The sequence below is a fragment of the Kogia breviceps genome, chromosome 10 (assembly GCF_026419965.1).
Source record: "Kogia breviceps isolate mKogBre1 chromosome 10, mKogBre1 haplotype 1, whole genome shotgun sequence".
Taxonomy (NCBI): Eukaryota; Metazoa; Chordata; class Mammalia; order Artiodactyla; family Physeteridae; genus Kogia; species Kogia breviceps.
The window spans coordinates 101,672,722-101,698,566 of NC_081319.1; the positions used below are offsets into that span (position 1 = coordinate 101,672,722).

The 25,845-nt window shown below is 36.8% G+C and overlaps 1 protein-coding gene across 3 annotated transcripts; it reads left to right on the forward strand.

Moving 5' to 3' along the window:
• Window positions 1–444: 444 nt before the first annotated feature.
• SLC35B3 (solute carrier family 35 member B3) lies at window positions 445–25,845 on the forward strand. Of its 3 annotated transcripts, XR_010835181.1 has the most exons (11): window positions 447–649; window positions 4,032–4,325; window positions 7,034–7,155; window positions 10,766–10,920; window positions 12,184–12,291; window positions 15,545–15,642; window positions 17,674–17,766; window positions 18,162–18,273; window positions 21,240–21,309; window positions 21,450–21,545; window positions 22,931–22,994. XR_010835181.1 is itself a non-coding variant. In XM_059076290.2 (10 exons), the coding sequence occupies exons 2-10, from the start codon at window positions 4,125–4,127 to the stop codon at window positions 23,079–23,081; spliced, it is 1,110 nt and encodes a 369-aa protein (XP_058932273.1). In that variant the 5' UTR covers window positions 445–649; window positions 4,032–4,124; the 3' UTR covers window positions 23,082–25,845. The 3 variants fall into 3 exon arrangements, 2 of the variants coding, with proteins under 2 accessions (XP_058932273.1, XP_058932275.1); XM_059076290.2 differs by lacking the exon at window positions 21,450–21,545 and having other exon boundaries at window positions 445–649; window positions 22,931–25,845; XM_059076292.2 differs by lacking the exon at window positions 21,450–21,545 and having other exon boundaries at window positions 468–572; window positions 22,931–25,845.

The window sequence follows — 25,845 nt, forward strand, 5'->3', positions numbered from 1 at the left end:
CATTACTTGGGTTCACCTTCCCCGGAAAGCAGGTAAAATATGGAAGCACAGAAAGGTACTGTGACTTTACCCCATCTCATTTGGATCAAGCAGAGGGAACCCCAACGGTGTCTATAACCGGGTTCAACGTTCTCTACTGGGCCTCCTTCTCAAATTCCAGCGCACGGACATTGGCCGGGAAGGCGCCACCTGCGTGGGCGCCCACGGGGACCGGGGGACCGGGCCCTGCAACCTGGGGGGCTTCACAGGCTCGAGGAGCACGGATCGGAAGATGAGAACACTCCACCCGACAGGCGCTCACCGCCCCGACGCGGCGTTTAGCGCGCATAGCTCACTCCCGGCACCGCTGGGCCACCTCGTCGGCTCCTGTCCCGCGCCTCGGAGCTGAAGGCGCCTGCGCAAGACGTGACGGCGCCCCCTCCGCCGGCGAGGGGGCGGAGCCTCGCGACTGCGCACGCGCCGGAGGACACATAGGCGGAAGTGGCGCCCGGGCACCCGGGATACGAGCACCTGGTGAAGACTCGGCGGCTGCGGTGGAACGTGCAGGAGTGGGCGAGGAGGAGAAGCAGGAGGTGATGGCGACGGACCTGGGGAGGGGGAGACGCTCCGTCTGGCTGAGGCGCCCCCTGGGCTGGGGTCCCCCTTTCAGGTGACACACTGGCTCGGGAGTGGACGTGCCCCCCCCTCGTGCCTTTCGCCGTGTTGGGAACGCAGGACCCCCCCCCCCGCCCCCCGGAGAACCTTGACACCGCCCATCTTCATCCTAAGGAGAGAGCGGGAGAGGATGAGGTCGGGAGGCAGGGCGCGGGTGACTTCCTTTTATAAAGAACGGAAACCTGCTGGCATGGTTTCCAGGGAGGAGTATCAGCTTGTCCTCGCCCTTCCGCCCTACGGCTGGCGAGAGCTCGCTCAGGCCGGTACTTGCAGGCTTGCAGGCCTGAGACTACCTCCAGGGGGCTCTGATAGGCTATCCCCAGGGCCTCTGGACAACTGTCAGTCGCCTGGGTCCCCCAAAACGGCGTTTTCACTGAAGAACTACGTCCGGGGTCTGCGTTCAGCTGGGTACTGTATGGTACTCTGCTGTCCATTTGCAATGCAAGGTGGTTCTTCTCATCGGGTTAAGTTCTTGTCATGAACTTCCACTGGTAGTTCTTCAAATTCCTCCAGTCTTTGCAGCTTAACTGTCTTACCCACCGTTTTATTTTCTTAAAGAAATGTTGAAAGAAGGTAGAAGGATTTAATGTTGGGCATATGCATTTCTTCTAAGTAGGATATCAGACGTCTAGAACTGTTTGGGGGATGAATGTTTTCTTATTGGGATAGTTTGGGACTTGGAAGAGGGAGATACAGCCCTTTGAAAATAATTTAGATAGGTGTTATTTGTAATACTTAATCTCTTAATATACATGTAAAGTCCTAATTTTAGTTTTCTCCCTTAGGGAAAAAGAAAACTGATCTTCAAAAATTAGCACACAGTTTCTTGAACTTTGTGCAATGAAGTGTGTTCAGAGAAATGGGAAAGAATCTTGTTTTTTGTGTTTTATAATTATATGCCACAGGTCATGATTAATATCCAGAGTCCGGTTAACCTAGCTATAATGGCAGTATTCTTTTAATTGTAATGTGGAGTGTGGCAAAATACAGAATCGAGTTTTTTTTTTTTCAGGGTGCTCACATCGTAGTGACATATTTTCCTTATGTTCTACCTTTTTGTAGTGGGAGACTTTTCTTCAAAAGGTTGGGAGAGAGTAGGTTAAATTAAATTTTACTTCAGTTGGTCATTTTAAATCAACATTGTCACCAGTCATTTATTTTTAAATTTCAATATATGCTAGAAATACTAATTTTTTATTGCATTTTAGCAGTTATCTGTAACTTCAAGTAATTAAACGTCTGTGTTGACTTTAGGAAGAGACCTTAGGCAGTGATTGACACCTGTGGTTTTTTTTAACATTAGTTTCAAGGGTTACATGGACTTGTAAATTAAAGCAAAATGTTAATCGTTTAATTTGAAAGCAGTTGTAATTCTGTGCTTGATTTCTTTATATTTTTTCCTACATCACAAGGACATTAGACCAGTTTCTTTAGATGATGGTTGATATCAGTCATTAATGCCTGAAATGGAAGGGATATGGCAGACATTCAGGATCACAGTTATTGGCTATCAGAGGTCAGAGTCTTTCTTCATCAGTCACATCTGACGAGTGATGTTTTGATTAATAAAACTTCATTCTAAATGCAAGGGAGGGAGAGGAAGCTTAAAAACCTACATGGGGCCAGATTTATTAGAATGTACACCCATTTGTACACCCATTTATAAGTACACCCTTGCCTACATGTATGGAAAATAGTTGCTAACCTTTTTGTTTCTTCTACATTCAAACACAACATTTAGGTAAGGTCTTTTAAGGTATGCTTTATAAAAGAAAGTCATATCCCAAGGGGATCCTACAGGGTGACTTAAAAAGTCTTAACAGAGATGACACTGATTAAACGTAGCATGGGCAACAAGAACAATGTGTAAAAGAAGAAATGGGTAAAGGAAAGGAAGTACAGTAAAACTTAATGAAATTACACATTTTCTATTTAAAAATATGGCAGGTATCATGTACAACAAATGTTCTTTGATGCCTGTGTATTGTTAGTTACAAGTTGTAGTCAGAGCCTTGACCCCAAGTTTAAATTACAGAAGGAGACCTACTTAATCTCTGTAAATCAGCAAACTAGAAGCGATCATGAAGAGGTGACTCTAATTCTTGCCATTTTAATCACCATATGGCAGTTTGGGGTTGTTTTTTTTTTTTAAGATTTCCAGAGTTCACTGTCAAAATTATTTTTATCCTCTTCTCTCAACTAGAGTGTAAATTTTAATTCCCACCGGGATTGTAACAGACATTCTTTTCTAGGAAGATAAGTTTTTCTTAATAAGTTTGTTCTGTTTGTAATAATTCTGCACTTTCCTCAATTTTTACATGAATTTACTTTTCAGTTTCTATTAATCCAAAGAGAAATTGATAGTCATCTATGGAGCCTTCATGATTGTTTTTCATAGACTAACAAAAAAATGATGTTTTTTTCAGCTTTTACAAGCCCCAAGGGCTTCTTTATTTCTTTTTTCTGAACAGCTTTATTGAGGTATAATTGATACATACAAAAAAATGCACATGTTTAATAGATACAGTTTGATGAGTCTGGGCATATGATACCCAGACTGATACCTGTGATACCATGTCCATAAACAAGGTAATAAACATCTGTCACCACCCGGAGTGTCTTTGTGTCCCCTTGGTGGGTGTGTAGTTAAGAATGCTTTACATGAGATCTACCCTCTTAACAAATGTTTAAGTGCACAGCACCATGTTGTCAACCACAGACACTGTGTCATAGGGCCTCTACAACGGACGGTCTCTAGAACTTATTCACCTGGTAAAACTGAAACTTTATACCCAGGGAACAACTACCAAAGACTTTAAATTGCAGAGATTTTTCTCCAAAGGAAAAACACATTTTCTTTTAGCCTAAGAGATGCTGTTGCTAAAGCATAGTATCCTTTCTATAATCTTGGTTAAATCTAGCTTTTTGCACAACTTAAAAATGTTTGACTTTATTTTAAAATGTCATTAGCAAATAAATTTTACAATTGTCTTGGTAGCTGTAGGAGTTTGGGCTGTTCTTTACTCTTTTCTGCAATTAAAGATTGACTTTAATGTTGACATGTGTAAACTATTGTGGGCTTTAAAAATTGTATCCTCACTGCAAATGGAAACATAATAAAGGCACAGTTAATAAATACAAGGTTAGCTTTTAGTTGCTGTGGAAATAAGAATGGTGTATATTTAATTTAGTCGTGTTTGGAGACTAAGCATATTGTTTTGGTGGATGGGAAGCTTGAATAGGAGAATTAATATATTACTATCCAGAGAGAATAACTCTTACCTGTGTAATTTTCCAAATGTGACTTGAGATATTATTTGGAGCATAGCACTTGATGGTCTAAATGTTTTGCTTTAATTGTTTATTTCCTTCTGTAGGGCTTGGCTCAGCAGGCAAAAGAAAGACTGAACAAAGGGGAGGAAACCAACAAAGATAACTTTGGAAGCACTGAATGCAGCAAAATAAGAACAATGGATCTCAAGTTCAACAGCTCCAGGAAATATATTTCTATCACTGTTCCGTCCAGAACCCAAGCAATGTCACCACACATCAAGTCGATAGATGATATTGTAGTGCTTGGCATAAATCTCAGCAGATTTAACAAACTTACTCAATTTTTCATATGTGTTGCTGGAGTTTTGGTATTTTACCTAATTTATGGATATTTACAGGTAAAAAATTAGTCATTCGTTTATAATATGTTAATTATTTATAACAAATGAGCTCAACATGGGCACTACTGATAGTTTTGTCCAAGATACTTTCTTTTATAAGATAGCAAGTGTATTCACAAATTTGAGTTTCTTAGTATAGTAGTAGAAAAGAGCTACATAAGATTAAATTGACTGACAACAGGGATCCACATTTTAGAGTGAAATATTCTACATGGGGGAAGGGAAGCAAGAGACAATCTTAAAAAATTTAAAATATGAAAAAATACTAAGTGTTATGTTTTGCAAAATGTAGGTAATTGCAACCATGTGGGGGTATTTTTATATAAATTTATTTTTGTTTATTTATTTATTTTTGGCTGCGTTGGGTCTTCATTGCTCCGCATGGGCTTCCTCTAGTTGCAGCGAGCGGGGGCTACTCTTCGTTGCGGTGCACGGGCTTCTCTGCGGGGGCTTCTCTTGTTGCAGGGCACGAGCTCTAGGCGCACGGGCTTCAGTAGTTGCCCACAGGCTCAATAGCTATGGCTCATGGGCTCTAGAGCACAGGCTCAGTAATTGTGGCACACGGGCATAGTTGCTCCGCGGCATGTGGGATCTTCCCAGACCAGGGCTCAAACCCATGTCCCCTGTATTGGCAGTTGGATTCTCAACGACTGCGCCACCAGGGAAGCCCCACCATGTCCTTTTTGAAAGAATATGGTTGAAGTATTGATTGGTATTTTGAAACATAATTCTCACATGAAATTAATTGAACGATAGCACAAAAGCCACATTCTAGTTCACTCTTGATTGCTGGAGCTCATTAAGAGGTTCATTTTGCAAAAGTGTATCAGGATGTTTTCTATTTTTCCAAGGGTGTCTCTTCAATCCTATAATACTTGAATCATCCTTTTCTTGAAGCATCTGTTGTGTTCTCATTCTTGTTGGTTTCCTCTTCTAATTCAACTTAACCAGAACCTTATTTTTCTGTGATCTTGCCTATGCAAAACATTTCTAACATTGCCACAGTTTGTCTTGTATTTGCATTGTTTTATGGGATAGTTGTATACATTTGACCAGGAAATTCCTGACCTTCAAAGACAAGAGCTGGATGGATGTGGACCCAGGCTAGTATAAACAGAATGTGTGCATGAACTCATCAGTGGGTATTTTCAGCCGTTACCAACTTTGCTTTTTTATGCAATTCCCTAACATGAGAAAATCTTTGTAGTTGAAGAAAAGGAAAATGATGTGTTTTCTGAAAACAGATAATATTTCTGATATTCTTTATAATCAGAGTGATCTTAAAAATTGTATGCTTTTCCTTTGTTTTATAGAGATGAAGTATAAAAGTAAGTATAAAGGAGAAGACAGAATTGTGACTATTCCTTAGCTTCTGAAAATGCTATAGGGTGTATTCGTGTAAAACAACATGAATTGTAAAATCTTAATATTTATAATTGACTTTTGCACTAGAAGATGATATAAGAATTCAGATACCACAATGAAGAACAATACAAAATAGTAACTTTTATCAAATGTTAGAATCTCTTGTTGAGAAACTTTTTTTTTTTTGTCCTTCGAAATACCATTGTTACCAGATAGCTTGGGAGCAAAGTTAACCATTTTAATGGAAAATGAATTAGAAATTTACAAATTTCATTAAATTTATTTTATTTGATAAATGATCAGAGATTTTAATTTACAACTAACATGTGCAAAGTTTCTTTGAAAATTAGATAAACCGATTATAATTGTAACATCACTTTGGTGAGAACTGACATTGCTACTAATTGGATATTAAAATAGGTTAAAGAAAATGGGGTTTTGTAGTAAATTTAGCAATATAGAAAGTGCAATATTTACCTGAGTGCCAGGATATTAATAAAGTTATTTTTATGTTTTATATTTTATAAACCAGAAATCCTGAATAACTTACAGACTTACTTGAATGTGAATCTAAATTTGGGGGATTACACTGCATCCTAAATGTACAAAGTTCAGGATCTTTTTAGAGGCTGTGTTTAGTTTTTCTTTGAACATAAGTTTATCCATCAATTTCATCTTTTTAAAATTTATTTCAAATACAACTGAAATTTATATATTTGGTGGATAGTTTGATGCATTTAATTAAGCCAGATAGCTTTATTAGAATACTTCTTAATGAGATTAAGAATGGCTTTTTAACAATTAAAAACTTTTTTCATGATATAACATTTTTAAGAAGAGTAACCATTTCTCTATAAGGAGAAGTTTTATATAACTTATGGCACAAGAATTCTAAAAAATAACATTAATTATCGATTTGAACTGATTATCTTAATATTGGAAAACAGGCCTGAGATGATAGACTTCTAATGAAATATGCTTTTTATAAGAGTACATGAGTCCTTGAATCAGCTGCCTTCCTCATTGTTTTGGGCAACTCTTAATTTTGGTCTTTTAAAAAAGAAAAAAGCATAGGAGGGGGTTGCTTCCTTGTTCTTCCTCCCCTACTTCCTGTTCTGCTGATTTCCATACCTGGATTATCTACTGTCACTTCTTTGGAAAGGCCGCCTAACTTCTCTAATTTTACCTCTCAGAAGCCTTACAGTTTGGATGTTTTTTTGTGCATTTTGTTGTTGGGGGTGAAGCTTGGTTTCTATTAAAATGCTGTGCTTATAGGAATACGCTGTGAGGAAATTGGTCTGCCCCTTGGACTTAAACAGTGTTCATGTCTCTCTTGACAGGAATTAATATTTTCAGTGGAGGGTTTTAAGCCCTATGGCTGGTACCTTACTTTAGTGCAGTTTGCATTTTACTCCATATTTGGCCTAATAGAGCTTCAGCTTATTCAGGACAAAAGGAGAAGGTATGTGGTTTATTTGTTTTTATTTTTTGGCAGTTAAGTACACGAGTAGTAGTTCATTTTTTTTGTTTTATTTTTTGCGCACATGGACTATGTTATACGTGAAATATACATTTCCCATTAATGAAACATTTAATACCCAAGAATTTTTAGCAGTGTTATCAACTTATTAAAAATATTAAATATGGTATTTCCATTATACATTGAGAAAAGTGTAATGTTATCAGATTAAAAAATGTTTAGGGCATGCGTTGGCGGTCCAGTGTTAGGACTCCACACTTCCACTGCTAGAGGCCTGGGTCTGATCCCTGGTGGGAGAACGAAGATCCCACATGCCACGCAGCGCAGACAAAACAAACAAAAAAAAATGTTGTTAAGACTCAGTAATAAGATAGATCTTCTTAAAATAGGAGAAAGTATTCAGATGTACATATATGTTTTTATAATGGAAATAGGTGTGATTACTGAAAAATTTATGATGGTACTACATAAGAATGGTGATATGAAATATCAATACCTATTTTTATAGTGGTTTTTGAAAAGCATAGTTAATGTTTTGTGGGATATATTCCACTTAACATCATCACATTTGTAATGGCCAGCAGTAGGAATTGCATTCTTGGACATTAGAGAAATTTCAAAATGTTCCTTTTTGTCAAAACTAAAAGAGTTTATATGACAGTATCTTTTAAAGTAACGACCACCTAGGTTTGAGAAACATCTTGAAATATTGTTAATGGCATATTGAGCAATATGCAATTAAAACCTAGTCTCTTATATCAGAAGGTGGTTGGGAATTTGAATATAACATTTTCTTGGTAAATTTAAGTGTGGTTATCCTGTCATATCAGACCCTAATATGTGAATGTCTCATGTATATATTGGACAGTTTAAATGTAATAAGGAGCTATAATGTTGACATTCTTCATTGATATAAATGTTTAATCCTTCAGTGAAAATAAAATTTTTTCATAGCTACTTTTTTTTCTTAAATGTTTCTGATGTTTATATGAAAATAACTATAAAATTTTAAATACTTAAATCAGTAACACCAGTATTTCTTCATGAGTCTAGTTTTACCTCTCAACCTCTCTATTGCCAATAAATTATTATAGCAGCATTGTTAAAAATGTTTGAATCTGAGGAGATCTTCTTTATTATTTTCAGGTTCTGAAACTCTACAGGACTTAGCTTAGCCGTAGGTGGTAGAATAGAAAATAATTAAATGTGTCTGTCAGGACTAATATATTTAGAAGCCTGGCTTCCATTTATATTCATTATGTATTGCAAACTGCTGGACCTCTGATTACTTCTAAAATAAAAGAACCCAATGCTGTATTTATTAAATGAAAAAAACACAAAGATGATGCATCTCTTAACTGTTAAATTTTAGAAAGATACAACTCCCTCTCAGCTACCAAAGTATGGGGAGTGAGCCTCCAGTCATGTTTTTCCCAACCTTTAAACCACATAACCATAACATATTTAAAGTCATTTGTGTTTGATTGAAACATGAGTGAAGGAATTAGGTAGAAGAATTTTTAGACCTATAATAAATGTAATTAGAAATTGAAAACTTTTCATTCTAAGGCACATTAAAAACTTTTTAGAAAAAGTCTTTATAAGTGTATTACAATGAAAATATGCCCAATCCCCTATTTCTGAATTTGAGTGTATATATATATATATATATATATATATATATATATATATATATGTATATATGAATTTTTTTAAGTGACACTGCTCTTTAGACCTTTAATTAGTCAAATTCTTTGCTAGGTTTTTCTCTTTTCCTATATTTATATGAATACCCATGTACTTGAAGAGTATAGAATTTGGGGTCAGAAAACATGGATTTGAGTCATGTTACTGCCTCCTATTCTGTCAATACCTCAGGGAAGTTTCTTAAATTCTCTCTGTTTCATTTTGAGGATGAAATATGGTGATGTGTGATATAGCCTATCATAGACTAAAATACCCTAAATATACTCTGAAGTATATTACTCCAAAGTATATATTTCACCAAAGATCATCTTGTAACTTCAGTGTTAATTACTCTATGTGAGTTTTTAATAAAGGAGATCTGTACCAAATTGAAAAGCCAAGGGGCTTATCAAAGTTAAAACTTTCCCATCATATCTAAAGTAGTAAGCAATTGGGGTATTCAGATAGAAACAGTGAGAGTCCTAGAGGCAAGATGATGAAATCTAACCTCATTTCACCAGTGAGAAAGCAGACCTGGAGGAGAGTTGGGATTTCCATGAGCTCATGCCCCAGGCTGCACTCAGAGTTGGAACCTTTTGAATTTAGATTTCCTGAGTTCCCGGCTGGTTTTCATTCTTCCTTTACTGTGCTGCTTTTTAAATTTTGTGATTCTTCTGACCCTAGTTTTTATTTTCTGGCCACTGTTTGCAATTTATGGATGAGGAAATTTGCCTCTTCTGACTTTTATCATTACCTGGAGAAGTGGTGCTGTCCTCCTTCACTGATACCCCACTGAGAGTTGAACCCCATGGACAGCATAAAAACCAGTGTCTGTGTACACTGATGCATAACGGGCATGCCCAGTTATTTCCACATGGATTTTCAATGTTGACCACTGTGTTAGTAAAGTGTAAGCAAAGGTCTCAAAATTGAAATGTAAGTGGAAATGTTGCATTTTAATTGAACTTACCTAGTAAATTATTTTGCCTTATATCTAGCCATATAAAAATGGAATTCTGTCACCTTGATGTAAAAATGAACACAAATCCCCAAATGGAAACTAAATCTAAAAATGCAACATAATTTAATTATATGAATAGTGCACCAATGTACAAGATTACTATTTTAGACCATTAAGTATCTTGTGGGCATATACTCACAAGAACAGCTCAGAATTATGAAGATACCAAATTAAGAATCTCCTTTAGGAAATCCAATTAGAGCCCAGAGTAGAAAATGTGGGATCATAAGGACAGAGTCAGATTCCTCATCTGAAACTGCATCGTTTTAACATTTTATAGAATTACAGCCTTAGAGATGAATCATAAGACATTATGGTAGTAAAAACCATGTCTAGAGTTTTAAACCACCATGTTGTTTTTCTAGAGAAATTCTGCTCTGGTTATTCTAGCAGAATGGATAGATGTATTTTTCCTAATGCTAGATGGAATGTTAGGAAACAGAATAACAATTTAGAAGTTAATTGACTAAGGTGCCTTTTCCCATTATAGAAGCCAATTTTTTAAAAAATCAATTCTTTTTTTCTAAATTTAGTCAAGATGGTTTTTATATGTAGCAATAACTACTGTTAAAAAAACCTTAAAAGTAATAGCGTTTATACTTTCAGTAAGAATCTAAGTAACTCTCTAATGTATTACTTTTTCACACAGTTGAGAGTTCTCACTTACAATTGATTAAATAAAGGTAAATTGTTATTTTCACCAACATTCTTTTATACAAGTTAACAGTGTTGTAACTTTAAGAATAGTGATATTTTGCTGATATTTATAGAAATATTAAACAGAAATTAGAAGGGTAATTAGAAATTTACACATTGTAAACACATTCTCTTACAATAGTATGAATTGGGTCCCAAAATGAAGATTTTAAAAATTGTCTTTTACAGAATACCAGGAAAAACCTACATGATAATAGCTTTTCTAACTGTGGGTACTATGGGGTTATCAAACACTTCCTTGGGCTACCTGAATTATCCTACCCAAGTCATCTTCAAGTGCTGCAAATTGATTCCTGTTATGCTAGGAGGAGTTTTTATTCAAGGTATAGTAATGATATATTTTCATACTGTTTGAAATTAATAGGATATGTTATGGCATCTAGCATTAGGAAAAACGTTAAACTTCAATTGGTATCTTTAATGAACAGTCTAGATATTGTTAACACTTCTGAGTGATATCTAATAAAAAAAAAAAAGCTATTATAAAAACACCGATACTTCTGTGATATACCTCAGGATCCGAAATCCGTAGTTTGGAGATGGGGAAAAATAAGAATAGTATTTTGCTTTATTCTTTTAATCTGGAACCTACTACATTTCCGGAAATATTGTATTTACGTATTGAAGGCCTAGCTCAGAAGTACCTGGAAAGCTCTCTTTTTCAATTCTTTCATTTTTCTACTCTCCAGGGCTTTCCTCTCCACCTCCATTATACAAATGGACGATTCCCATGTTGAAGTAAAGCTTAAGCTGAGCGAGTGTTTTTTAACCAACTCTGCTGACTGCTGACTCCCTAGGATCCCAACTAAATTACAAGCGATGTGAAAATAGGAGTAAAAGAGGAGGCAATGATAGCAACAAGCAGTGGAACAAGTTGTTGTTTGGTTCATCTGCCTGTCAGTCAGGAGGAATGTTCATGTTTTGATAATCACTAAAGTTCTTATAAAGCCTGACTTCACTTTATGCAGTATAAGCCTTCCCAAAAGAGCCTTTTAAAATGAAAATGTGTATGTCAGCTACTTCACATATAATTTCAGGATAACTGTTCACACAGGAAAAAATAATGATCTCAATTTGCCTATTAAAAATCACATTTCACGTCGTAACTGACTTGGCCTGTATAATACCTCCTTAACAGTCCTTCCAAAAAGTTACACTATGTGATTTCACTATTTAAACTTGGATGTGCTAAAGTAAGTTAATCCTCACCAACCCAGAAGTGTAGCCTGAATAACTACTCTGGTTTCTTGGTAAACTTATGAAGTATAAGAAAATGCATAGCCTTATGTTATACATAAAGTAAAAGAGGCACTAGTTTCCACAGACTTTTTAAATGTTCATATTTACTCACTGTCATTAAGCGGGATCTCGTATCTCACGTATAAGGACATTTCGGTGCTCACTGGGTAGTTTGGATATTCAAAGCCCTTCTCTGACTGTCTCATGCCTTGACCTAAGCGCTCCTGATCATTTTTGACATTAGATAGAAAAGGCAGTCCCCGCTCTACTTGTTCAAACACATAGATCTAAAACTCTGCCGAGTGGGTAATTGCATAATGAGGTTGACTTACATTTATTTTGCACAGGAAAGCATTACAATGTTGCTGATGTGTCTGCTGCCTTATGCATGAGCCTCGGCCTGATATGGTTTACCCTAGCCGACAGCACAGTTGCACCGAATTTCAACCTGACAGGTAAGGAATTTACTTGTATTTCTAGATTTTGTAGGTGTTTCGGTTTAGAGTGAGAATTTTTACAGTTTCCTGAGGGTTTTAAATGATGGTGTGGCATCTGTGATTCTCATGTCTGACACAAAGCTTTTGGACTTTCCATGTAAGATGTAGTAAAAATATCACAACTCTGGAAACATAACAGTTGTTTTCAGTACTCTTGTATAGTATTTTGACATGACAGGAGGCTGTGTGCCTAGATAGAATCGCCCATTATCAAGTACATGACAGACCAATTTCTTATGAGCTGAACTGGAAATATACACATGAGTTATAGGAAGATCACAGTAGTAATTGTTATTCTCATTTTCTTAAAAAAAAAATGAAACTTACAAACTTTTCATCGTTTTAGCTTAAAAAAAGAAAATTATGCTGTTCTTTAATATTGAACTGTGTAATATAAATGTGGTCATAACCTTAAAGTGCATAAAGCTTCCACCATAAACACTTTTCCTCATGGTGTGCCATGTGGAATTTTGTAAATTAAATTTAGATCTTTCACGAGGAGACTAGGTATTATAGTATGTTTAGAAATAAATAAGAATAAAAAATATGTGTTGGAATCTTGTTTTTAGTCTAAAGACCTTACAGAGAGATTGCTTATTATATATACAGTATTGTCATTCTTAAACTATTGAGTGTTACTCATAAGATTATTTTAGTTTCATCCCATTTCCTAGCCTGATACCTGACAAAAATAGTTCTTTCAAAGGAACTCTGCGAGAACAGGGAGAAAAACAAAGCAAAACGAAATAACAATAACAAAAATAGCAACATATGTTATATATATATATATATATATATATATATATATATATACACACACACACACACACATATATCAGCAGTACAAACTATAATTATTTGTGAGAAAAAAAAGTATGAAGTAATGAAGAAAATCATTTACGTCAACTTCGCTGTTCTTTCTAAGAATCAAAATGTTCCTGACCAGTTGTTAGTCTATGTTTCTTGCTAACCTGCTTAATCACGCTGTTAATGGATTCAGATCAGCATCTTAGAGCAGCCCTTTCAACCAGCCTTTTACAGACGATGCTGGTAGAACCTATTAGGTCCGTTCTTTCCACTGTGATCATCCAGAGTACGAGTGAGCCTTACTGCAGTGAGAAAGCTTAGAGCTGCAGATGTTTTTAACATGGTGTAGGTGTTTCAGGAACACTTCGTTTTCGTGTCAGCAGCTGCAAAAGGAAGATTATATTTGAAAACTGAGGGGAAGAGCTGTTTTGGAGGAGTGCTCCACCGTAAAACAGAGATAATGATAATAGCTTGCCTCACACAAAGGTAGTGGAAGGATAGAATGAGGTGCTAGAATGATGAACAGGAAAGCACTTGCACACGGTGGGGTGAGGGTGATGGCAGTGACAGAGACAGCTGGTTTTGCTGGTCTGTAACCTCTCAGTATAACTCAAGTGCTCACCCTTTCTGAGTTCCATGGGAGTGTTTTTTAAGGGCGTGAGAACCTAGCGATTCCTCATCATTGACAATAATTGATGAGCACTTATCACAGTCCCTGATCTATGAGTGTATTGTCTGAAGATTAGATTAGCTATTAATATGGTTACTTAAGGCAGACATTAATAAAACTTCGGATGTACGAAGTGAATATATCAGAATTTACTTATTCAAATAAATGTCCTCCTTTAAAATATTCAGGTAATTCAGATGCAGTTCAGGTATTTTCACGCTGTTGCCATTGTTCAGAGCAGTTTGGGGATGTCTGAGTAGCCTCTTCGGAGTTGGGACGTTGTTTTCCAAGTCTTCGATAACAGCATGTCTTTAGTTCTTTCGAGGACAGATTTGATATTTGAAACAAGGAAAAGAGCGTTCAGAATCAAGTTTGGTGAATAAAAATGTATATTTAGGTAATAAATACCAAAGCTACATGATAAAAAGTCAAATTGAAGAATAAGTATGAAAACTTGAAAATTCTGAATTGAGTGCATACACATGTACATTTATTCTTCTGCTGCCTTTGATTGCTTGTATATTTTTTAAACATAGAGAAAACTTCAAATCTTATCAGACTCACAGATATAACCAAGGTTGCGTTTTTTTGTTTGTTTTTTGTTTTTCTTTGGTAAAGCACCATGACTGGTGGCCAGTGTCCTATATACTTGCAGGTAGTAGCGTGCTTCTCAGGTACACATGCACATTTGTAGATGTGTGTTGATTTCCAGGTTTGTTCATTTCAGTTGTATGTGTTATTTTAATTATGCAATAATTAAATATTACTTAAATTATTCAAAAATGAGTTTGAAGAGAGAATTTCTTCTGTGAAAACTAAGTTAATTAGGGGGCTTCCCTGGTGGCGCAGTGGTTGAGAGTCCGCCTGCCGATGCAGGGGACACGGGTTCGTGCCCCGGTCAGGGAAGATCCCACATGCCGCGGAGCGGCTGGGCCCGTGAGCCATGGCCACTGAGCCTGCGCGTCCAGAGCCTGTGCTCCGCAACGGGAGAGGCCACAACAGTGAGACGCCCGTGTACTGCAAAAAAAAACTAAGTTAATTAAAACACTTTGACAAGTCAATAAAATCACTGTTGAATTAAGTGTGGGTAAGAATTGGGGGGAAGCATAAAAATATGAAAAGACTCTATACCCTGATTGTTTCACAAGTTCCTAAGCTTTTGGTGCACTTTTTAAAAACAACTTGGAAATCATAGAGACTGTGTGTTCTGAATGCAGCTTGCACAAAGGAAAGTGCAGAATTTTAGTACAGACCCATACTCAAAGAAAAGGCCTTAACAACCGCATTATGTTTATGTGTTTTAAATTAAATATTTTAATAATATGGGTACTATTTTTATGCTTTCCCTCTTCCTTTGATTGTTTGAATTAACTGACCAATCACCAATCCCAATAGATGATCTAAGAATCTCTTCTGTATTTGTTTAATACAGTGTTTCTTTCAAACATAAAATCTACTTAAAAGCAGAAATATTATTTGACATGATTGTGAAACACAACAAGGTGACAGCATGAATGCAATTTATTAGTATTAGTTGTCTTTGTTTTTTTGTTTTAATAACATCACCTACATGCCTGTTACAACTGGTTGTGGATAAAAATACTCAACTTTGCTGAGCAAATGTGATTTAAGGTCTGATTTTGGTTTTTTAGCCCAATTAAATTTCTGATAAGTCTTGATTATCGTTCATATGTTTAAATGAGGAGGTTATTTCTTTCTTATGCCTTCTTGAAGGTGTGATCCTCATCTCCCTGGCACTATGTGCAGATGCTGTCATTGGAAATGTCCAAGAGAAAGCTATGAAACTTCATAATGCTTCTAATTCGGAAATGGTAAATACTCTAGTGCTTTTTCTTCACATCAGACAGACTCAAAAATGATGATACACTTAATTTTATGACATAATTATGGTATTGAAGACTCACATTACAATTTTAAACTAGTTTATCATCATTATTTTCATAAAAGTAGTACGTTCAAATATTATAGGGAGGTAAAAAGTAAAATACCATTATCACCGCTGATACCTTATTGCAAGCATTTGATAAATTTTTTCCTCTTTGATTTATGGAGTCTGGGACATGTTAAAAAAAAATGCTTTGTTACATCATTTTTCTTCTCTCTTTGTATTTGGTATTATTTTCCATTTAGAAGTTCGTAATTTACGTGTAGTTTAGCTTATCTTTTCCTTCATGACTTCTAGCTATGTATTATGATTGAAAAGGGCTTTTCCAACTCTAAGATTTAAGAATGTTATGCCCATTGCCTACTAGTTTTATAATTTCCTTATTTATTAAATCTTTGATCCAACCAAAACTTTTAAAGCATTTTCTTCCATATGGCTATCCACTTTCCCCAGTATCATTTATTGAATAATTCACTTTTCCAATTTTTATTTTAAATACCTTCTTTTATCCCATCTTATTCTAATGCAGGGTTCACAATTTTATTCTTTCAAGCTTGTTTCTGCACCAGAACCATATAATGACAGCAGCTTTGTCACCATACATTTACCATCTGTTAGGACTAGCCACCGTTGTTCCTTTTGTTTTTCAGAATGTTACTACCAGTAGTTATTCTTGGGTGTTCAGATCCCCAAATAAACTAGAAACCCATTGGTACTGTGATTGGTATGGCATTGAATTATAAATTAATTTAGGGAGAATGGCATCTATACACTTGGTTCTTTCAGTCCAAGAATAAGGTATGACTTTCCTTTTATTCAAGTGTTACTTTTAAATGTCCCTTAGATTTTAAAGTTTTCTTTGTATAAATCCAGTTATTTTTTATTGAAGTTATTGTTAGGTGTTTCATCTTTTTGCTGTTATTACTGCAAATAATGCCTTTTCTTCCAGTGTATCTTCCAGCTGGTTGGTGTTTGTATATAGGAAGGTTGTTATGCTGTGTTTGCATTCGTTTTGTAGCCCATCACCTTGCTAGACAGACAGAGCACACAGCAGTAAGGATATGTAGGACTGGTTACTTAGTCAACAGAGTTGGGGCATCTTTACAGAGTCCCTAAGAACATAGGGACTTTAATCTTGGTCAGGAGCTTTCTTGATCATCATCACCACTCTCCCTAGATAAGATAACGATCAGAGAATTAAGGAATTGTAAGTAGGTAGAAAGAGTGTAATACAGTGGTTAAGACATAGGCTCTGGACTAAGATAGCCTTAGTTCTCTACTAGCTCTGCTGTTTGAGGAAAGTGACTTAATATCTCCAAGTTTTCGTTTTTCCATCCGCACATTGGGGAATGATGATTAAGAGTGCGTATCTCTAAGGTTGGTTGTGAGAAATAAATGGAATAATCCATATAGAGCGTTACTAGCACAGTACCTGACACATAGCAGGTATTTAAGTTTGATGATGACGCTGATTCTGCTTATAAGGAGTGTAATAGAACGATTGGTAGGAAAATTGGGAAATTAAGCAATAGGTATGTCATAATACTGCTTATTTTCATTGTATTTTAATGTATTTGCAAACTTAATGTTTGGATTTTTTCATGTCTAATAAGTAGTTTTAGAGTATCTTTGTTTCGTATGTCTTTAGGACCCCCAACATTAAAATCTGGTTTGAATTCAGTAATTAAACGAGGCAAAAAATGGATAATTAGGTAACCATTTATGAAAGGATTAGTACTGCTGTGTTATGCTGTACCTAAAATAATGTGTAAACTTATAAACAGAATCAACCGTCATTTCCAGAAAATTACGCCATATTGAAACAATGATGTTACTTTTAAAATGGTTTCCTCTGCAGATTTAGTGAAATAAAGAAATTGAGCCATATATTGAAAACCTTCATTTTACACCTTTGGTTAAATAGCACTTTTTTCCACTGTATTTTTCTCTACTCTAGGTTTTGTATTCGTACTCAATCGGTTTTGTGTACATTTTATTGGGATTGACATGCACTAGTGGATTAGGCCCTGCGGTAACATTTTGTTCAAAGGTAAACACTAATCACATTTTTAGAAATAAACATCTTCCATTAATTAGTTTTCTCTGTATTTCTAATTCCCCTTGTTCAAAAAGACTATTTTATGTAATTTGCTAACTCCTTTAATACAATATATGTAAATCAGAAATTATCTCAGAAAGGAAATGATTTAAATTTTTTTATCCTTGCTCTTTCCTGTAAGTTAATTTTTAAACTATTCATAATGTAGAAATTGGGGATTTTTAATTTCATCATTATTTTTCCATTAAATCAGAATCTTTGCTTGACTGCATTGTTGAATGGCTTATTATTGCTCAAAAAGTTGATTAAAATCTGTAATTTTATTTCATTTATAATACCGCGGGGTTTGTTTTGCATTTTTCTAACAGGCTTTTTTATATTTGCAGGATCCAGTTCGGACCTATGGTTATGCTTTCCTTTTTTCCCTCACTGGGTATTTTGGAATCTCTTTTGTTCTGGCTTTGATTAAAATTTTTGGTGCACTTTTTGCTGTAACAGGTAAGAACAATATACTTGCTTAGATTATGAAATAAGCATTTAAGTTTTCTTTGATATTCTTTTTCAAAAGGTAAGGGCAGCATCTGTTCTTCATTAAGAAGAAAATTGTCAGGAATTCCCTGGTGGTCCAGTGGTTAGGACTCGGTGCTTTCACTGCCAGGACCTGAGTTCAGCCCCTGGTCAGGGAACTAAGATCGCTGAAGCCACACAGCGCAGCCAAAAAAAAATTTTTTTTAAAGAAAGAAAGAATATTGTCATTTCACCAATTTATTCCTTGGCTTATGGTATTTCTTTAAAATTCTAAAGAAAAATTTCTTATTTGAAGGTTTAATTTTTTTTTGGTTTTTTTTTTTGCGGTATGCGGGCCTCTCACTGCTGTGGCCTCTCCCGTTGCGGAGCACAGGCTCCGGACGCGCAGGCTCAGTGGCCATGGCTCACGGGCCCAGCCGCTCCGCAGCACGTGGGATCTTCCCGGACCGGGGCACGAACCTGCGTCCCCTGCATTGGCAGGCGGATTCTCAACCACTGCACCACCAGGGAAGCCCTGAAGGTTTAATTTTAAAATCAAATACATACATTTATCTAGATAGTAACTTTAAGTACATTAAAGGATCTTTTTATTAAAAAGTATGATGGGATGAATCCCTTCCAGGAAAAATACTGTATTTAATCACTTTTAATTTATAATGGAAAATTACAGTTTTGTCACACTTAAAACACGACAGGTATATTTTAAGCAAAGGTTTGGGGGCCTTTCATTTGTATACTTTCTGAAACCTCAACCAGATAAGCTTCCCTTTTCACTAATAATTATTATGCACGTGCTCTGTGCAAGGACTTTGCTTGGCATGTCAGAGAAGTGGAGGTTGTTCCTTGCTTTGCTTTGGAGGAGTGAGAGGAGCAGGTGAAGGGCTGCAGGTGAGGCCCAGTGAGGGGAGCAGGTGACTCCAGTTGCCCCCTCTTACTGTTTGCCTAAAGAATGGCCCACATGACAAATGCTCTCAGTGTCTCCCATCTGGAGAGAGCCCTGGGTGAAGCCCGTCAGGGTGGGAAGCTGTGTGACCTGCCCTGAGGGGCGCTGGGCTGGGGTGTGAGAGGAGGTGCAGCCCAGTTCCCGCCCTGACGTTTAATGATGCGGGACCTGGAGAGTAAGTCTCTCCTCTTCTCTGGGCCTCGTTTCTCTCTTTTGTGAAGAGATGGGGTTGGACAAGATCATCTCTATTGGAGATCTGTAGAATTTACATCCATAAGGCATTTGCGCCTTACTCATTTACCTGATTTTGATTTTTCATGGTTTTAGGGGAATATTTATTTTAATACCACAGAGTAAGTGAAACAAATAAATAAATGCCCCCTCTGTAAAAGTATATTTCTTCCTAACTGTTCTCTTTACTTGCTCACATATGACTCTGCTTTTTAAAGTTTGCGTCCCTAATGGTAAGTAGAGGGCATTTAATTGTAGATTGGGTCATGTCAGTAACCTTCCAAGTCAGCTCATGCTGTCAAGAAAGATCGCAAATGCACACACTTAGCTTGGGTTTCAGTTTTGTTTGTAAGATAGTAACTGTTCAAAAAGAGTCTGATATCAGGCTATATGTATTGATAAGCCCTGTGATTGGTATAAAGAAATGTGAGATGCAATCCTTGTGTTGAAGGTGCAGGCAGGTGTCTTTGTCTCTCACATGAAACAAATCCAGAGAGGGTAATACAACAGCTAACATGTCCATAGGCCTTATTATGTACCAGGTACCATTTTAGCTATTTTACGTGTATTATTCATCCTAACCTCACAGTGATCCTATAAAGTAGGTGCTATTGTTGTTCATTTTACAAATGGGTAAACTGAGGCACGGGGTGGTTACGTGGCTTGCCGGGTGATCGGCCGGCTAGTAAGCTGCAAAATCAGTATTTCAACTGAGGCCGCCTAGCTCCAGACCTGTCCTCTTAACCGTATGCCACGTGCCTCCCAAGCTGGCGTGGTAGCTCCGGCTCCTTAGGAATCCAGCCCCTCTTTCTGCTTCGCCATCTTCGTCTTCATTCCAGACAGGGTGGGTGGAGAGAAGAGGAGAGACACATCCTTCTCTTTATGGAAAGTTCCCACAAATCACACTCCTAGGGACAGCACTTCTGCTCACACTTCGTTGTCCAAACTTGGTCCCATGACCACACCTGACTGTAGGAGAGGCTGGGAAGGTATCCCAGTTAAAAGTAGTGGTCTTTTTACTAAACCAGTAGGAAAAATAGATTTGGGGAGTCGGGCTCTAACAGTTTCCAAAACAGTTTCTTCATCTGGTATTCATTCGTTAATGCACGCTTTGAAGATTAAGTGCCAGGAACTACAGAGTCTGTGGAAAGGAGGACCAATAAGACAAGGAGCTGAGTAAAGCACACAGTCCGGTGGTGGGAAGGTGTACCGGAGCCACGTGCAGGGTTCCTCTCTGCGTCTGGGAGGAGAGGAAAGCTTTATGGCCCGGGGGAGGGAGGAAGGCTTGGGCCGGCCGTAATCCTTGAAGGACAGTGTAAAGAGGCCTGGAGAGATGTCTCCCGGTCTTATCCAGAGCTGCACGCCATTAGGATGCCCTTGCGGTTGCTGCTTTTAAAGATACAGAATCCAATCGTATCTTCCTTGGAAAAATCCTTTCTTTCGTGTCAGACTAAGTATGTCTCCCTAAAGGATGACGGGCCTCCATAGCCTCATGGCCTCCATCAAGCACTTATTACAGTTGTACTTTAAATGTCACTCTATTATTTAATGTCTGCAACCCTGCTAGCCTATAAATTCCATGGTAGCAGGAGCAGTGACTTTCTGTTTGATTTTCTTCTTTTCTCGCTTTCCTTTGTTTCCTTGGCACCTCACGTAGATCTTGGCACACAGTAGGCTCTGTAAATATTTGTTAAATAAATTATTTCCGAAATATTACCAAGACAGTAGGCGCATTCTAAAACGAACCTTTTTCTCCCTACAGTGACAACGGGGAGAAAAGGAATGACCATTGTACTTTCATTTATATTCTTTGCCAAACCATTCACATTTCAGTAAGTACTTTTTAATTTGACAGGTTTCTCTACCTTTAGATACTTTTGTCTCACGTTTACTCTTAAACAGCCTTAATTCCTTTGTAAAGAATCCTTTTCATCTTGACCCAAATTTATTGATGTGTCTTCTGCTGTTTGAGGAATTTATGTAATTATTTTGAAGAAATCATTTTGTATACTTAAACTGCCTAACCAGTCCCAATGCACATGTGACCCTGTTTCCAGTATAAATGAATGTGAGTGATGTGGTGAGGTTAAGGGACTCCCGTGGAGCAAATATATAAATTTGATATGTATACATATATGGTTTTTAAAATTGTTAAGTTTATTTGCTGTCTTTTCCCACAAAGGCTTTGAGTTAGAGTTGTACCCTAATGGTTTTCTTAGTTTGTGCTTTTCGGTGAAAGCATTGACTGTTTTCTTTACTGTCTAGTATGTACTTGAAATTAGCATCATTTAAACTTACATTGCTTGGTAACTGAGAAGATTCAGACTTAGAAATTATCAATGTACAGTCATCCCTTGGAATCCATGGGGTACCGGTTCCAGGACCCGCACATATACCAAAATCCAAGGATGCTCAAGTCCCTTTCAGTCAGCTCTTTATGTCTACGGGTTCCACATCTGCACACACAGAGGGCTGACTGTATATTTATTGAAAAAAAATCCACGTATAACTGGACCTGTGCACTTCAGACCTGCGTTGTTCAAGGGGCAGCTGTATGAGCTTAAAGGTAACCACAGAACAAATTTTCAGCAGTGTGTGTGTATAGTCGGTCTTCTGTACCCATGGGTTCTGCACCTGCGGATTGAATCAACCAGCTGCAGAGCAAAAATATTCAGAAAAAAAATTCCAGGAAGTTCCATAAAGTAAAATTTGAATTTGCCATGCACTGGCACCTATTTACATAACATCTACATTGTGTTAGGTATTATAATAATTTAGAGATGATTTAAAGTATACACGAAGTTGTGCGTGGGTTATATGCACATACTATGCCATAAATAAAGGACTTTAGCATCCACCGATTTTAGTATCCTCTGGGTAGAGGGGGTTGGGTGCTGGAACCAGTCCCCAGCTGATACTAGGGACAACTGTATTTATAGAAAACTCTGTTTGTTTTCTATAAATTAGTTTCTCTTTCTGCAGAGGCTGGGTATTCATTGTAGTAATCAATGCCAATTCTCCTACTTTCTCAGGATGTGTCACTTTTTATCTCTCTCTATTCTACCCCAACTAGTTGGACTGCTGAATTGAATTCCTAAGAAGGCCATTGGCAGGTTTACATATCCAGTGCTGTAAACATATTCTTGAGACTTTTGGTAGAAGTTGGACTTCACATTTGCTATTATCCTCAAAAACATGAACTACATTTAGTATTTTGTAAAATGCTTTTCCTACATATATACTTAACATTAAAAATACAGAATTCTATCTAGTGTGATCTAAATATTATTTGTAAAATAAAACAAATACTGTTTTATTTTAGTGCTCTTTTTATAGGTATCCAGTAGCAAAATTTTATTTCATTGAGGAATTTTTATGACATCATCAAATTCTGTGGTTAATGACAAATTGTTACTCTGACATTAATCTTTTTTCCTTATTTTTTTCTCTTAGGTATGTATGGTCTGGTTTGTTAGTTATCCTTGGTATATTTCTCAATGTTTACAGCAAAAATATGGACAAAATAAGACTCCCATCGCTGTATGATGTGATAAACAAAACAGTGGAAGTGAGGAGGTCAGGGACGCTGGCACAGACTGTCTAGACAGCGATTCGCTTTATAACGTAGAATTAATTCATCAATCAGTTAACTTTCCAAAGGGACGTTTATAAAAACCAGAGGTTTTGAAGGCATGCTGTCATTTGTGGATGGATGGATTACATGTGAAGTCGCCATTTCTTCAGAACCCTTGTTGGACTGTTTAACTTCCAAAGCAATCAAAAGAGCCGCATCCGGCACACCTTAGAATAAAACATTAAGATGAAGGACCGTGACGCTTACAGTCTGTTGAGAATTTCACTGGAAATGGACCATGTTGCAAGAAATATTGGATATCATTATGACATATCAAAGAAATTGATATGTAAACGCAGATTGTTTTCTTTTTTCCGTTCCATTGTGGTGGTGTTATTTAAATTGATTCTCTGTTGTAAGAGTGAACTGATGATTTAAAGTCTAGAGAGAATAACTTCATTATAAATAAAAATTATTCTATGATTTTTTTTTAAAAGAATGTGATGGAATTGGGGTAGTGAAGGTTGGATTTTCTTACGAAGATGGGAAGTACAGTGTACATCAACTTTAAAACTTAGGCTTTTCTCTGATCATTTAAAAGTATTCTTTAGAGAAAACGTGCTTTACGTTTTCTGTGGAATATAGGCAATAGAGTAAAAAGAGTCATTATCCTGTATCCTGTAAGTATGTATCACAAGCCAGATTTCCTATTATCCATCAGAGGTGCTAAAAGAGCTCATGATTTGGATTTTTAAATTGAAGGGAGGGACTTCCCTGGCGATCCAGTGGTTAAGACTTCACCTTCCAATGCAGGGGGTGCAGGTTCAATCCCTGGTCAGGGAGCTAAGATCCCACATGCCTTGGGGCCAAAAAACCAAAACATAAAACAGAAGCAATAGAGTAACAAATTCAATAGACTTTAAAAATGGTCCACCTCAAAAAAAATCTTAAAAAGTGAAATAAAAATTAAAATATAATTGAAGGGAAAATAATTGATGGGAAAATAATTGATGTCTTAAATTGCTATAAAATAATAAAATTATCATAGTGTTTCTTAAAAATGAAATTTAATTTGACAGCTTGAAGATGAAATTGGATAAATTAAAAAACACAAGTAGATTTAGCAAATTCACACAATACATTGCACAGTTTTAGTCTAAATTCAGGAAGATTCTGGCCCTGATTTTTTGACAGTGAGTTTTGGAATTGCTTCCACTGTATTAAAAAAAAATCCTATTAATCTTCATTTTCAGTGTAAATGTTGGTTAAACCAGCTTAATACCCATGCTCTTAGTAATATCACATTTTGTGAGTCTAGTATACTTGGAATATTTAATCTCATTCTTAAAATTCCACTGTGTTCTGATGGTGACTGTAACCTGTTTTGTGCATATGTGGGTGCAGCAGAGGCCATGATGATTTAAGGATCTAGCCCAAGAAATTCTGCCTGATCTTCATGTGTCCTGTGTTAAATTAAATACTGTGGGTCTTTTTTTCCCCAAATGATAATCATTTTTTAAGTTTTCATCTTTTAAAGTGAAAGGAATGTTAATTTGCACTCCATGATACTACTGCCTTAAACTCTAAGACAGGAAGGATTTGTGCTTTTTAAAAAAAGTTAATTTTCCCGAGTCCTTGATAAAATATTATAATTTTAACTTATCAAGTCATCCTGTTATCCCCATACTTTTCTAATTTTTTTACCTCTGACTGCCTGTTACCAGCTCCTCCTCTCACCTACCCCATCCCCAATTTTAAACAATTGAGCACTGTTTAAAAATCAGTTTGTCAGGCTAACCCTTTATACTCCATTTCCTTATTTGACCTGCCATCAGAAGGAGGTAAACTTCATCTCACTTATTTGTATCCATGGAATAGTAGTAGTCTAAAATACAGAATCATTTCTGTAGTGAAGGAAATCAGCATTGGGATGTGTACTTTGTGCCAGATTTAAAATGTGACCTTTCCTGAATATGTCATCCCAGCAACCAAAAAAGTAATAATAAGGGAATATAAAATATTAATTGCAGGAGTTCCCTGTGGTCCAGTGGTTAGGACTCTGCGCTTTCACTGCCAAGGGGGCCCGGATTCAATCCCTGGTTGGGGAACTAAGATCCCACAAGCTGTGCAGTGTGGCCAAAAAAAAAAGAATAAAATATTAATTGCAATAGCCAGTATTTAAGTGCTTGTTAGGTACCTGGCACTATTATACGTGCTTTATATGCAATATCTTATTTAATCCTCACAGCACCTGTCTAAGGGTAAGTATTAATATTAACTTCATTCTGCAGATGGGAAAGCTGTGGCATTAGTGACCTTCGTAACCTTACGTAGCTAGAAAAAGCCGGAGCTGTCAAGCAGTCTGGTTCCAGGTTCATGCCGTTAACCACGGTGCTGCCTCTCTGAGTAGGTGGGATTATTCATGTTTACATTTTTGCAAATACAGAGTTTGAGGACCGGGGTGGGTGCTTACTAGCTCACATGAGTACGTTTCAAACCCATTCACACCGCAAGGCATGTTTTCTGTTCATTGTACCTCACTGAACATTTAAGTAACCCAAAGTAACGTCGTGAGTGATGAAGTGTCTTTAGTAAAGAATTTGTGAGACATACTTGAGTGAATAGGTGAGGATCGTTCGATGGACACATTTGTGGAATGCACGTACGTGTCTTTGTTTCAAGCTGTATGTAGATATAAGTTGTTTCTTCATCTGTGTTCACATCACGTGCCTGTCATACCTACAGTAAAGATCTGTGTCATACAGAACTAGTCATCAAAGAATATCATTAGACG